At 41.0% G+C, this 13,345-nt stretch overlaps 1 protein-coding gene across 1 annotated transcript; it reads left to right on the plus strand.

Annotated features, from left to right (window-relative positions):
• The first annotated feature begins 407 nt into the window (after window positions 1-407).
• Window positions 408-6,063, plus strand: LOC129378317 (mitochondrial coenzyme A transporter SLC25A42-like). The gene is made up of 8 exons (XM_055058628.1): window positions 408-785; window positions 1,152-1,326; window positions 2,511-2,622; window positions 2,856-2,881; window positions 3,535-3,701; window positions 3,935-4,051; window positions 4,811-4,962; window positions 5,064-6,063. Exons 2-8 carry the CDS (start codon window positions 1,234-1,236, stop codon window positions 5,387-5,389), a joined length of 993 nt encoding a protein of 330 aa, XP_054914603.1. The 5' UTR covers window positions 408-785; window positions 1,152-1,233; the 3' UTR covers window positions 5,390-6,063.
• The last annotated feature ends 7,282 nt before the right edge of the window (window positions 6,064-13,345 follow it).

Below are 13,345 nucleotides of genomic sequence, written 5' to 3' on the forward strand. Positions count from 1 at the left end.
GATCCCAAAAAGAGAAACACACACACACACACACACACACACACACAGACACAACACCCACCCCCCCCCACACACACACCACACACACACACACACACACACACACACAGACACCCACAGGTAGGTAACTATATGGGAGCAAAAAATGGTGAAAAGATTGCAAGTAATAAGTATTTAGAAAAAAAAGAAAGAGAAAATTATTTCGAAAAAATATTTGATGAATATAACGCTTACCTGAGCTTTCAAAACAAAATGAAATCATATGGAAAACGAAAGCAAACGGTTAATTAAAAGATCGCTATGATTGCGTAACATATACCTGGCAACCTAATAATGAACATAATCTCGCGAGACTTTGCTCGTGCCATGCCATTTGCTCTTGGGTGTTGTAGTCCAAAACAGTGAAATACGCCGTGTTCTCGTTCGCTCGGGGCTCGAGACTCCAGAATAATCTTTCTGTGCAACAGAGTAGGAGAGAGGAGGGGGAGAGGCGACACCTCCGAGCTGAACGTTGTCTGACTCACGTCCCCTAACAAACAAACTGCGCGCTTTATTGACACTTTTCTTCGGCTCAACTTGATAAAAGACTTCAACACCGCGGTGGAGACGTGGGGGACACACCGCGGCGCGTGTGCTGTGCAACTTAAAAAGCGCGAGTGTCGAGCCTCCTGCCAGCAAACAAACAAACAGGAGATGAACAGGACGAGCTGCAGCGGCGCGGCGCAGCGTTGCGGGATTTCACGCGTCGACTATTTGTAAACACGGACTGCTCCGGGACAATCCAGGTAAGCGTCCGTGCGGGTATTAATAACCAAAACAGATTTCACTGCAGGAAGCAGGAGTGTCTTCATTTTACAGATTTTTTTTTTGTTTTTGTTTTGGGACAGCTGTGAATCATTGAGATCCTGCACGGTTTATTGAAATGACAACAAGGACACATATGATCACTTAAGCAACATCGTTATGAATTGGGCTTTATGTAGACAAACCAACGCTGTTCTGTGGACACTGTTTGTTTACAAGGCAGACGATTCGTGGTGGGAACATGGGCGTGAGAGAATGCACGTACTCGTGCTCTGGCACTGAGGATGTCGCCTCAAAAACAGGAGTTTGGAGTGTTTCAACCCAATCTATGACATTTTCGCCTACAGCTGCGGGGGGTGTTTTTGTCCAAGAAGGAACACCTCGGGTGCGTGACGAGCCTTGGTAATCTAATCTAAGAAGGGGGCACCAATGGCCCACCGCGTGCACGAGCACCGCCAGGGCCGCGTGCCTGCCGTGGCCCCAACCACCGTGCTGACCCTCCCACCGTCCAGCCAAGCAAAGGTGAGCCAGCGCGCAGGTTGTGTTTCTCTCAGTGAGAAAAACGTAAAGGATAAACAATATTAAAACGCGACCAGACAGGTTGCTGCAGATGGGTGTGGAACGGCATTTAAAATGGTTTGTTTCTATGGAAGAGATCTGAATGAATCTTCCTCTTAAGTGTTAAACAGGAAGGTTGACTATGTCACAACAGTAAACAGGGTAAACATGACCAAGAACTGTAAGTTTGATTTAAAAGAAGAAAAAATAAAATAAAATCGCAAACGTATATTAAAAGCGATTAAGAGTGGAAAAAGCCACTATGTGTTGCCTCTCGTAACATACTCTTCTTTATGGCGGTGTTATTGTGACAGTCAACCTTGTTGGTTGTAAACATCCGACATCAGAACAGTACTGCTGCTGTAAATAGAAGGGTGATGCCAGCTAAAACCCCGGCAGGCCTCTGTCCATAAAAATACAGGTTCACGAGTTGGACTTAAAATAAAACCGTGAATCTTTTTATTTGGACAGAAAAAGCCCAACGGGTGCATCTTCAACAAATGCATTTCTACATTTAACTTGTCTGTGTTGACGTGTCCCTGCTTCTTGTGTTTTTATTTTATTAGAGACGCGTCCTCCTCACCGGGCCTACGCAGTAAAACGAACAATTGTAAAATAGATTATGAAGCAGGAGAAATGCCAGCTGTAAATTCACAGCACTGTTGGTACTTTGAATCAAAAATAAGTTAAATGATGAAATAGTTCTAAGAATATGAATTACAAATGCAATCTTCTAAAGTGTTTAGTTTTTCTGTTGGTGGTTATGTTTATCGTGCCAAATCCTTCTGCTATCAGTCAGAGGGAGTGTTTATTGAGTTCAGCTGGCCTACTTTAGGACTGCTTTCATGATCACACAGGGCAGGGTTCATGTTCTAAGAAACCTGGGGCGGTCTTATCTCATGTGATTCTCTATTTCCGTGCCCCGTCATCCACGTGCGTGTTGTTGCTTTTTCCTTTCTTTGCCCTGACCCTGAGCTGACAAATTTCTGCGGGAGCATTTCCGTTGATCAGCATTCCACATGAAGCACAGACATAGATGAGACATACCACAGCTTTTATTATTTTATATTTATATTGCAGCTTTTTATGCTCATGTTGAAAAACGTTGTCTCGCTAAAGCACAAATGTGTGAAAATGTCTCCAAACAGGACCTAAGACCCAGATTGACCCCTCTGGACTCTCTGCTGTGTGGCGCGTTTGCTGGAGCTGTGGCCAAAATCGTCATTGCACCTCTGGACCGCACCAAGATCATTTTTCAAGGCAAGACGAACTCTCAAGTCTGAGGCTTCTTTCCAGATATAGATGAGGAAAAAGGCTTCAAAAAGGCCACACTTGGACATTTTACGTTTTCCTGTAGACTGAACTAATGTTTTGTATCCGTACCAGAGTTCACACCCCAACTGTACTTGACTAATCCTCTTAGTAGATGTTTAGCCTACATGAGACGGTGTGTCTCAACCCTGTGGTTCACTGTGTCTCTTGTTGTTTTTCAGTGTCTTCAAAGAGGTTCTCGGCAAAGGTGAGTTTATTTATCTCTCCTATCTGCTGAAGAGGAACTGATAAGACAGATTTTCACCACTTAACACATACCTGCAGTGATAAGCAGGGCAACTGACTGCTCACGTGCAAAACATACTGAAAGTTCTGAGCTCTTGCATCACTGTTCATACACCCTGAAAGTTTATTTTTCAAGAATATTTGCTAAAATGTTAAAGAAAGTAAAATTTGAAGCATTAAGTAACAGTTTAAAAATTTATAATGAAAGAGTGAATGCTTCTTTTTCTTCTCTTCTTTGCTTTTCTGGCCTCACAAAAGTGTGAACATTTGTGCCTTTCGTACAAATATATTCAAACACAAATTTGAATGTATTCTTTTGGTATTTAATGTGAAACATATACACAAGGTGTTGGATAATTCTGAATCTATCCATCCAAGAAGGATGGATAAATTTAAGAAGTATTATACAAATGAAAATGTCAAAACTTGCTGTTCACTGCAATTTAATTTCCAATTTTTATCAACTTTGCACACTCAAAGTAGCTCAACTTGAATCATTTTGGCCTGACGTTTTGGGGCTAAACTGTTTGTGACCACATGTTAACAAAGGGACTTTACAAACCTTATTATGTAATGCTAAGCGGATAACACGTCGAACGTTGTGGTGTGCTGCAGGAGGCCTTCAGAGTGATCTACTGCACCTACATGAAGGATGGATTCCTCAGTCTGTGGAGGGGGAACTCTGCTACCATGGTGCGGGTCATGCCCTACGCTGCCATCCAGTTTTGTTCACACGAACAATACAAGAAACTCCTGGGGGGCTACTATGGCTTCCAGGGCAAGTGAGTAAAGACTCAAAAGTATTTCTCATTGTGATCTTTTCATGTTTTTAAGTCTTTGAAAAAAAAACACATGATTGCGCAAGCTTTGTGAAAACGTGCATCTTTCGCTGAGCCAGCATGACTGTAGCAACAGTGATGTTAGCATTTAGCTTATACTAGCATGGCTGTAGCTGTGTGTAGGAGTTACTTTATCTTCTTTAAGTGTGCTTACAGTCAGCTGCTTTTCATTTCAGAGCGCTGCCTCCTTTCCCACGGCTGCTGGCGGGCTCTCTGGCCGGTACGACCGCCGCCATGCTAACTTACCCCTTGGACATGGTCCGAGCCAGGATGGCTGTCACTGCTAAAGAAATGTAAGGACCTCCAGAGTTGAGCTCATCTAGCAGGGGAACCAGAGGACAAATTTGTCAAATTTTAAAATGATCAGTTTAGTCATTCCTGGAAAAAGCAAAAAAAACAAACAAAAAAAAACAAAAAAAAAAAACAGTTAACACCATTCAGTATGGAGGCCATTTCTGACTGTAGATATAAAAGGATATGTTTGTGTTCTGCAGATTTCTTCCATCTAGGGACACTTCATTTTATTTACGTCTTTCTTTTAAGGGAGTTGGATTTTTCCTGTAGCTTTGAAGTGATCACCATTTGTAGACTTCCAGAGTTTATGATGTGATCAGATAATTAATAGCCTAATTAAACATAAAGTAAGTCATGCATTCATTTATCTTTAGACAAATGTTGAAAGAGCCACATAAATCTTGTAAAACTACTGCTAAAAAGCTCCGTTTAAAGTTTATTACAAAGTCAATTTCAGAATTTGAGTTTTAATTTGAGTTTTCACTGTTTGACTTTCAGTCTGGTGAAAAGAGGAGTTCCCTCTCACTCTCTCTTTACTGATTGGACTACTTTGGGGTTGTCTCTGTTCAATATGACGTTGGTGGTCTGTCCTCATCATACTTTGAACGTAGAATCCTATATTGGCACCAATAAAGACTTTTCTTACTCTTGATTAATGCTTATGTCATAAAAATACGGTGCTGGTCTTTGCAGTTTTTGTGACCTTGCACTCAGTCGAAAACTTATTTCTCAAATGTATTTCTGTTTGTCTTTTACAGGTACAGTAACATCATGCATGTCTTTGTACGCATCTCCCAAGAGGAAGGTGTAAAGACACTGTATAAAGGTTTCACTCCCACCATCTTGGGTGTTATCCCATATGCAGGGATCACATTTTTTACCTACGAGACCCTCAAAAAGCTCCACGCAGGTACTCACTATTTCTCTGTCTTTGCATGTTTGGTTTTGATTAATTAAAGTAAGATTGGTAGATCACAGTCAGTTCCAACCCTACCATTTGTTTTACCTTAGATAAAACGAAGCGATCTCAGCCTTACCCTTACGAGCGCTTGGCATTTGGAGCCTGCGCGGGCCTGATTGGACAGTCGGCTTCATACCCTCTGGATGTGGTGCGCCGGCGCATGCAGACAGCCGGCGTGATCGGCTCCTGCTACACTACCATCCTGGGGACCATGCGCGAGATCGTGAAGCAGGAAGGCGTCAGGCATGGATTGTACAAAGGCCTGAGCATGAACTGGGTGAAAGGGCCCATCGCAGTGGGAATTAGCTTTACCACATTTGACGTTATGCACAACCTGCTGCTGAAGCTGCACCAGATGGGCTACTCCATCCACTGAGCCAGCCGGGGGCTGAAGAACTGTAACGGAGGGAAAGTACAGATGCGACCAGCACGAGGAAAGGGAGCCGAGCCCGTTTCGTGGCTGTGACGAGTCTCTGCTCTGTGCAGGACCGTCCCAGAGCTCACTCCTGTTTCCTATGGAGGATGTCAGAGACGCGAATAAGCTGGCAGGAGATCTGTTCTGCAAGGGTATGCATTATCACAAGCTTGGCCTAATGCAAAGGGATCTCTAGCTTTGCATAAAGGCACAAAAAAATATTGTTTTCACTATCATGGAATGGTTAAAACATGTCTGAGAAACATGATACCACTATAATGATAGATGGAAAAGGAGTTAAATTGCACTTTATCAGAATTTCCCTTCAATTGATTCTACTTAATCAAAAACAAATCAGTTTTTTTCTCCATGTGCTTCCTTTTGCCTTTTTTGTACAAGAAACATTATGTTTAAATATTTTTTTTAGGTTTTTTTTTTTCCTATTGCGAAGCATGTGATGATACAGAGTTACTAAAGACAGATTTAGCAGGTTTAAATTTTATGATTGTGCCAATGGTAAATTTTATTTACCATTGAAAGTTCATCTGTATCTTATCTTAGTGTTGCTAATCAAACTTATTGCAAACAAAAACGTCCGAATATGAAAGACGTTAGTCTGTATGGAAAATTATTGCGATTTAAGCATTTGCTCACATTGTTGTATAGATTTAGTCAAAGCTGTCACTTGATTGTATGACATGTTTTTTTTTTTTCCAATCATAATTTTTATGTCTGGAGAAGAAGATTATGCTTACTGCCACATTTCATAGGGATTTTTTTGTTGTTTTTTTTTTTTTTTTGCCCAAAGATGTTTACAGTATGGTGACCGTGCAATAAACTGTTAATCTACAACATTGAGCAATGTCGTGTTTTGTCCACTAGATGGAGATGTTTGATAAAAGAAGATAATGTTGACAAAAATAGCACTTTTGTTTTCTTTTTATAGAGTACTTATTTACTTTTGTCCCAATGGTCTATTTTATTAATTATTATAATTTTATGACACCTAAGACCTAGCCTCAGCTTGTAATAAGAAAATATATAAATATTTTTTATTTTTTTTTGATAATGATCAGATTTAAAACGTACTTGGAAATGTTTCTTATCGCCATGGTTTCTATTTTGTCACTAGGTGGCGGCAGGGAGCAGCTCCACCCGCTCGTGCAACCCGGTACCATTAACGAGCTCATTTACATGGCCTGAACTTGACCTTATGTCTGCCCACTGGAAACAGTTTCACAGTTATTTCTCTCACGTCATTGACCACGCTTTATTTGACGTTACGTAAACTGCATTTCTGTGTTACTAAAGCAGGTTTAACATCACAAAGAAATATGTTCAGCTTACCCTAATTTTTCTAAGCAGTGATCTTGTAGCACCACACCAGTTCCCATATTTAAACAAAGCTTTCTCTTTTTCTTCTTTTCTTTTTTTGCAGATCTGTATTTTTTGATATTCAAAATCTGCACAATAATTTCTTTAGAAGACTGTAAGGTTTTTTTTTCTGCTTGTTAAGATAAATCATATATATATATATATATATATATATATATATATATATATATATATATATATATATATATATATATATATATATCAAATGTTATCCATTAACTTAGCTGTTAAGTTTCAGTTTTATCACACAATTAGCAAATACAAACCTTCAATTTTTTCTTCCTTTTTTCCTTTATTCTTCACCACTCAGTGTGCTTGAGCTGTGAGAGCATTGAACTCTCTGTGTGTGTGTGTGTGAGTGTGTATGGCCAATCTGCTGCTTTGTTGATTTTGATCAACCGAAACACCTTCTCTGGTGGTTGAATGTCGTCTCCCGAACTCCAGAACTCAGGACGGAGGGAAAATATACAGTCTTACCCCTCAGTCTCGCCATCTTCCCCGCCTTCTTGACCTTGACTGTGAATCGTGGGATACCCCTGCCAACCTGCCAGCCTGGCTTTGCAACAATCGAAACAATGCGACTGGCTGGATGATGTGGTCGAATGGCGGGTGCCTGCGAGAGCGGGGAGGAGGCGCAGGAGGAGGATGGGGGCCTGAAACGACGTTTCTTGAAGGCGCCGTTGCCATAGGTAACCTGTATCTGTGCCAACGGAGGCGAGAGGACCATTTGCATGTATTCAAATGTTGCATGAATAATTCACTTTGAAGCCCCTGCTGGAGTGTGAGCAGACAATAGCCGCTCGCGCTTACACACACAGATGCACAGAACAAAATGCTCACCAGAAAAAGAAATATCTTTTACATAAACACACACACACACACACACACACACACACACACACACACACACACACACACACACACACACACACACACACACACACACACATCTCCCAGACTCAGGCTTGAAGGGTGTGAGAAAGCTGAGGAGGTTATTGTGGGAGGTACGCATGAATAAAGCCTCTCTTGGAGGAGTGTTTGATCCTTAAACGTTTCGATAGGAACTGTTGCAGCAACATTTTTCCGCATGTATTTCAAAGCAGAGAAGATGAGATCTTCCTCACAACAAACACTGGCGTGTGTAGAGGCTTAGTATCTTGCTGTAATTTCTTCTGGACATAACACTAATTCTAATAATTATTTTTGTAATAAATGGTTACTATTCGCAATAAATTACATATTAAATATACAACAAAATACACTGTTAGTAAAGTGAACAGACCTTGTGCGGGTTACAACATAAAATGCAGCTGTGTAAATCGTTTGCTGTAGTGATACTTTATATGACAATACAGTGCAAATCAAAAACCTCACTGATGCTGTTGTTAATAAACGCAGAGCCACAACTGCTATTTATTAATATTATCTATATTTCTCTGAGGCAGTTTTTGATTATGGGTGGTATGTTTTTTTGTTTTTGTTTTGTTTTGTTTTTTCTTTTGCCCAGGATGATGTGGAAAGAGGGAACAACGATGGTAAATGAAATAAATATAAATAAAACTGCACTTTTTCTGAATTGTCAAAGAGTCTGGGATACATTCGACTGACTACTTCAAATCCTTAATTACTTAGCCCTGCTGAAATACAATACTCTACTCAACAAAAAAAAAAGAAAGAAAATTATTATTCGTTTTGTGAACATAGCAGAAATACATTTTTCTGCTTTCTTGGCATTGGGACCTGACAGAGAGAGAAGCTGAGGCGTAAGTAAATGAGCTGCTTCTGCTTCTTGGGGCCCCCAGTCTGGCAGAGTTTGGCGGTTCAAGAGCACTTGACCTCTGATGCAACATATAACTCTCAAAGCTTCAAATTTGTCATCTCTTTCAAAAGAGAAACGTAATTAATTCAGTATATCGACAAAATGTCACGTTTTACTACATAAAAGACTGAAAACCTGGCAAGTATACTAGTACAGAGGAAAATGTTCATTGTTTGATTAAATCGTTATTAATTATGATGGACCTGTATTTATATTGATGGTTCGTTTACTGCTTTTTATCAGTGCAAAATTCACAACATGGACGGTACAAATGCTGACCTAATTTTTCAACAGTGATTAGAGGAGCTTTGAAATGAAGTTTTATTGCTATTGACGTAAAAATGGGGAATTTAGGTGGTGACTCCAGCTTATGAGAATCTATTAATATTTATGTAGATTCAAGATAACTTAATGTCAGACCAGTGTATTTTAGTTCCTAATGTTTTTGATAAATTCCGTAATAAAATATTGATTTTTCTTTCCTAAAATGATTTTTCTTCGAAATGTGTTTAGCTGGTTTGGGAAGACGAGCGCTCGCCCAGGACACATTGCATGCAAGAGCTGCCGCTGACAGCACAGCCCCTGTACATATTTTCTCGCTGTAACTGTGCTGTGAACCCCTCTCCGGTAGCTTACTGGCACATAGCTTCCAAGGAAGTTACAGCTACGTTTACAAGATCAATTTATTTATTTATTTTTGCAGGGAATAAGACACATCTGTTATTTGATCTGCGGTAAACCTATGTACTCGGATGCGGAGACGTTCCGACTTCTTGTGGTGCCCTGCAGAAGCCAGGCTGGCTGGTTGCCATGCACTATGAAGGTCTGCTCTGCGTCAGCCTCCCAAGCAGCAGCCTCAGAGGAAGCTTATCATATATTCAGAGGTATTAAAATGCCTCCGAGGGCGTTTTATCAAACACAAAGGGAGCCTGTAAACGTTTCCCCGTAAAATACCTCTGAAAAACATCCTCACAAAACAGATGAGTAAATACCTAATTGTGCTGCTGTGACCCTAAACCCATAAGCTACAGTCTTTCTCTGCATACATGATGATATTTACAAGTGCTGTAGGAACCCTCGCGCTGCGACCCTCTCTCTCCTCTCTCCTCCACCTTCTCGGTCTTGTTAATTTTATAAGATCCAGCATATTGCCACTTATCGGTTGGCAGCGTTGTAAAAGCTCTGAGGTCAGTGCATTACTGAGCTGCTGGGCTCCTCTCTTCCATTAGAGGGAGTGTTCAGACTGCGCTGGCCTTCACTCAATCAAACGCTAGCTCCAAGTGCACAGGGGAGGGCACACACTCTGTCACACACACCTACAAATGGAGACTCCTTCTATCCTTGCTTTGGAAACTATAGTGTGCATAAATCTCTGCACATTAATCTCGGCACCTTTGCACGCACACACACACACACACACACACACAAAACCGTATGTGTGCGCTTGCTAGCGTTTCTCACGTCTTCAAGCCTGGAGGCGGTTAATGCTTTCATTTGCATGTGGTCTTTTTGCATTTAAAGAGGGTAAATGTATAGGTTGCCGTGTGTCCGTGCTGCACCTGATATTTTCACCGCTTGGCATTTTAAACGGATTTTAACACCCAATGAGCTGCGGCGTCCTCCAGTCTCTCGATCAGGTGAATCAGATGAGAGGTGCAGGCCACAGCAAGCAGCAAAAAATTGGAGAAACGGGGCAAAGGGCCGATTTAAGAAAACGTGTTGGAATAGAAATCTGTGGCTGGATGTTTGTTTGATTTGTTGAAACGTGCAGTGGCATAATTATTCATTTCAACCTGGCAGTAAATGAGGTCAAATCATTGCCTCTTTTTGCCTGTGAGTGCCAATTCAGGGTGTGAAAAAAATAAGTTAATGCAGACTGGGTTTTTTTTTATGTACAGCTGTGTTTCTTTTCTTTGTATTTCTCGATTTTTACACTGGATTGGAACATAATGTTTCAATGCAAAACGAGTAAAAGACAACTTAGTAGTGTTCTGCATAATATCTTCTATTTTTTTTATATATACATATTTTTCTATGTATTTTTACAGTACTGGGACATCCTGCTCTGCTGTCTCACTGAGCGTGTTTCCATAAGTAAACACGTCCATGAACGGTGGGTGGGAGTGCGGTGGGTGGACAGCCGAAGAAGAGCAGTTTGCATGAGAATAGCCAAGGTCCTGTGAACCTTCTGCTCCCTGTGTCCACATTCAATGGCATCACTGCAGTTAGCATGACAAACTAGACTCCAAGTTCTCGGACTTTTTAATGCAGCTCCCCCTAACGCCCCCGCCCTCCCTCCCACTCCTCTGAACTCGACCAACCCCATCCCAAAATTCAGTAAAAGTCATGCACGGCCATTTTCAAAAAAGTGAGAATAAGCGTCTTGATGAGGCTCGTTTGTCAGATTAAAAGTACCTTTTGAAAATAACTTTTAAGCAGATATTATACCTAGTTTCCATCAAGCCCACATTTCTGCATAAAAAATGTCTTTTTATTGGTCTGAAGTATTATTCTAATCTTAAATTATGCATTTTGATCAGCTGTAGGTGGAGAATTATCAGTTTACAGAATTGAAGGCTTGAAAACACCAGTAAGTGTGTAATTCATTTATATAATGTGTTTCACTCAGTGAATTGAGTTACTGAAATAAATGAACTGTTCAATAATATTCTAATTCATTCAATATGACTGTATATTCTAAAATAAAAATAAGATAGTAAAATATTCAGAGTTTATTTCCGGTAATTGTAATGATTATAGCTTATAGATATTGGATTATTTGATTTTTTATATTTAACTATTACATCAAGCTATTTGTAATATAGATGCGTTTTGGTATAGCAGTGTTATTAATTATAAAATAATAAGATATATTGCTGTCTTGGCAGTTTACACAGCAGACTTTCACTGACTCTATCCACGAGGAGCGTAAGCCAAACACGGTCACAACGAAAGAAGTATTCGAGCAATAGCTGGAAAGTTAAGTTGAAGGAAAAAATGTGCACAAAATACAAACCACAGCCTTAGCAGGATTGTGAAGAGAGCCTATTCCAAAATGTTATATTTTAAAAAAAAAACAGATGAAAACAGATGTAGAACATGAGACACATCTCTCATTTTTTGTGTCAGGCCACTTCTGAACCCGAGATGGACTTCAGAGAATCTGCAAAGTTTTGTCAAGAGGAAGATGGGAGACACCAGACCCAACAATCACGAGCTGAAGCCTGCTTGCAGAGCAACCTGATTTTCTTTGGCTCCTCAGCAGAACTGCAGGCAGATCAACTTAAAGACACATTGTGCAGATTAATCAATAACATATTAGACACAGTGACACAACTCACTACTGCATCAACAAATACTACTGATTTATTATCATGTCCTTCCACATACTATTAACAGACATTATAAATGAGAAGTTTCTCATTTAATTTCCCTTTAACTATAAATTTGTTACATTTTGGCATGACAATTTAAATCAATAACTTTGCAGCGATTTGTTTTATTATCAGATTTTGGCATTTTCTTTTTTTTTTTTTTTCACATACAGGACAGGATACGCGTGTCATTAAACTGTCCCTATTTGTTATACAACCAGCCGGCTTTGTTCATCCTGCTGTTGGAGGCCTTTGTGTTGTTAACGGACCAGGATGTAATTAGAGGCCCTCCATTTACAAACAAGCAGTTGAGCAATTACAAGACAATTAACAGGCCCCTGAGAGTTTATTCAGGTCAATAATGGGCTGCTCTCACAGCCGCAGGATTTACCATAAATACGCTGCGACTGGCTGGAAATAAACAATGCCTGGGCTGTGTGGTCGGATCTTTTCGATTAAATCAATCGGAGTGATTAGTTTTACGATAAAAAAAAAAACTAGTTTTATTCCTTATAATTATCTTAACATGAACTTTAAAGCGGTGTGATGTAAAGACAAATGCTTCAACAAAGGCCGCTGTTTTCCGCTTGTCTCATCTGGACGGAGTGAACCCTGCTGTCAGACTGGTACACAGTATACAGTTTATGTGACATGATCCGTAACTCTATCTATAGGTGTTATGGTATCATTCCCACCATTAAAGAGGTTTTCCACCTTCCCTCTGACCTCCGCCTCGCCTCACAGGACACAGAAAACGACCTGATAGCAATGTCTTTTACTGTACAGAGGGGGAGCTGAGATGTGTGTGTACGTGTGTGTGTGTGTGGCTGGTCACTCTGTGGCGTCAGGGAGCGTCCAGCAAACGGGGCTTCTCTCCAGTGAGAGTGGGGGAATCTGGCACGGCCAGTAAGCATGTATATCAGGCCATCTCACGGCTGGCTGGACGCTCCCTGGGTGGCCCGCCGTGGTCAATACTGCACTGGTGACTGGACACACAGAATGGGATAATCTTGCTTTCTTTCGGGGGCCACAGTGCACTCATACAGGTCTGCTTTTTATGCCAGCTTGACCACGGAGGCTATAGCTTGCCTGGTGCTATGATTTCAGGTCAGGACCAGTGGGGCGGGGGCGCCTGGACTGAGAGAGGGGACAGTGTTGCTGGGGATAGCGAAGGGGAGGGATGGATGAGTCCATTTCAGCTGAAGCAGTGGAGCACACTGGGGGCACTGGGGCATCGCCTCCACTGGCTGTTGGGAGGGGAAAACAAAAGGGGGTGTGATTCCCACAAAAACCTAGAATCAGTGTGTGTGTGTGTGTGTGTGTGTGGTA

Source organism: Poeciliopsis prolifica, unplaced genomic scaffold (assembly GCF_027474105.1).
Source record: "Poeciliopsis prolifica strain line A6 unplaced genomic scaffold, Auburn_PproV2 SCAFFOLD002, whole genome shotgun sequence".
Taxonomy (NCBI): Eukaryota; Metazoa; Chordata; class Actinopteri; order Cyprinodontiformes; family Poeciliidae; genus Poeciliopsis; species Poeciliopsis prolifica.

What these genes read in the sequence shown, in the direction of transcription:
- LOC129378317 (XM_055058628.1), top strand. Translation starts at nt 1,234, where the DNA reads ATGGCCCACCGCGTGCACGAGCACCGCCAGGGCCGCGTGCCTGCCGTG. An exon ending in CACCAAGATCATTTTTCAAG is followed by an intron (nt 2,623 to 2,855) that starts GCAAGACGAACT and finishes GTTGTTTTTCAG; the next exon opens with TGTCTTCAAAGAGGTTCTCG. An exon ending in GCTGTCACTGCTAAAGAAAT is followed by an intron (nt 4,052 to 4,810) that starts GTAAGGACCTCC and finishes TGTCTTTTACAG; the next exon opens with GTACAGTAACATCATGCATG.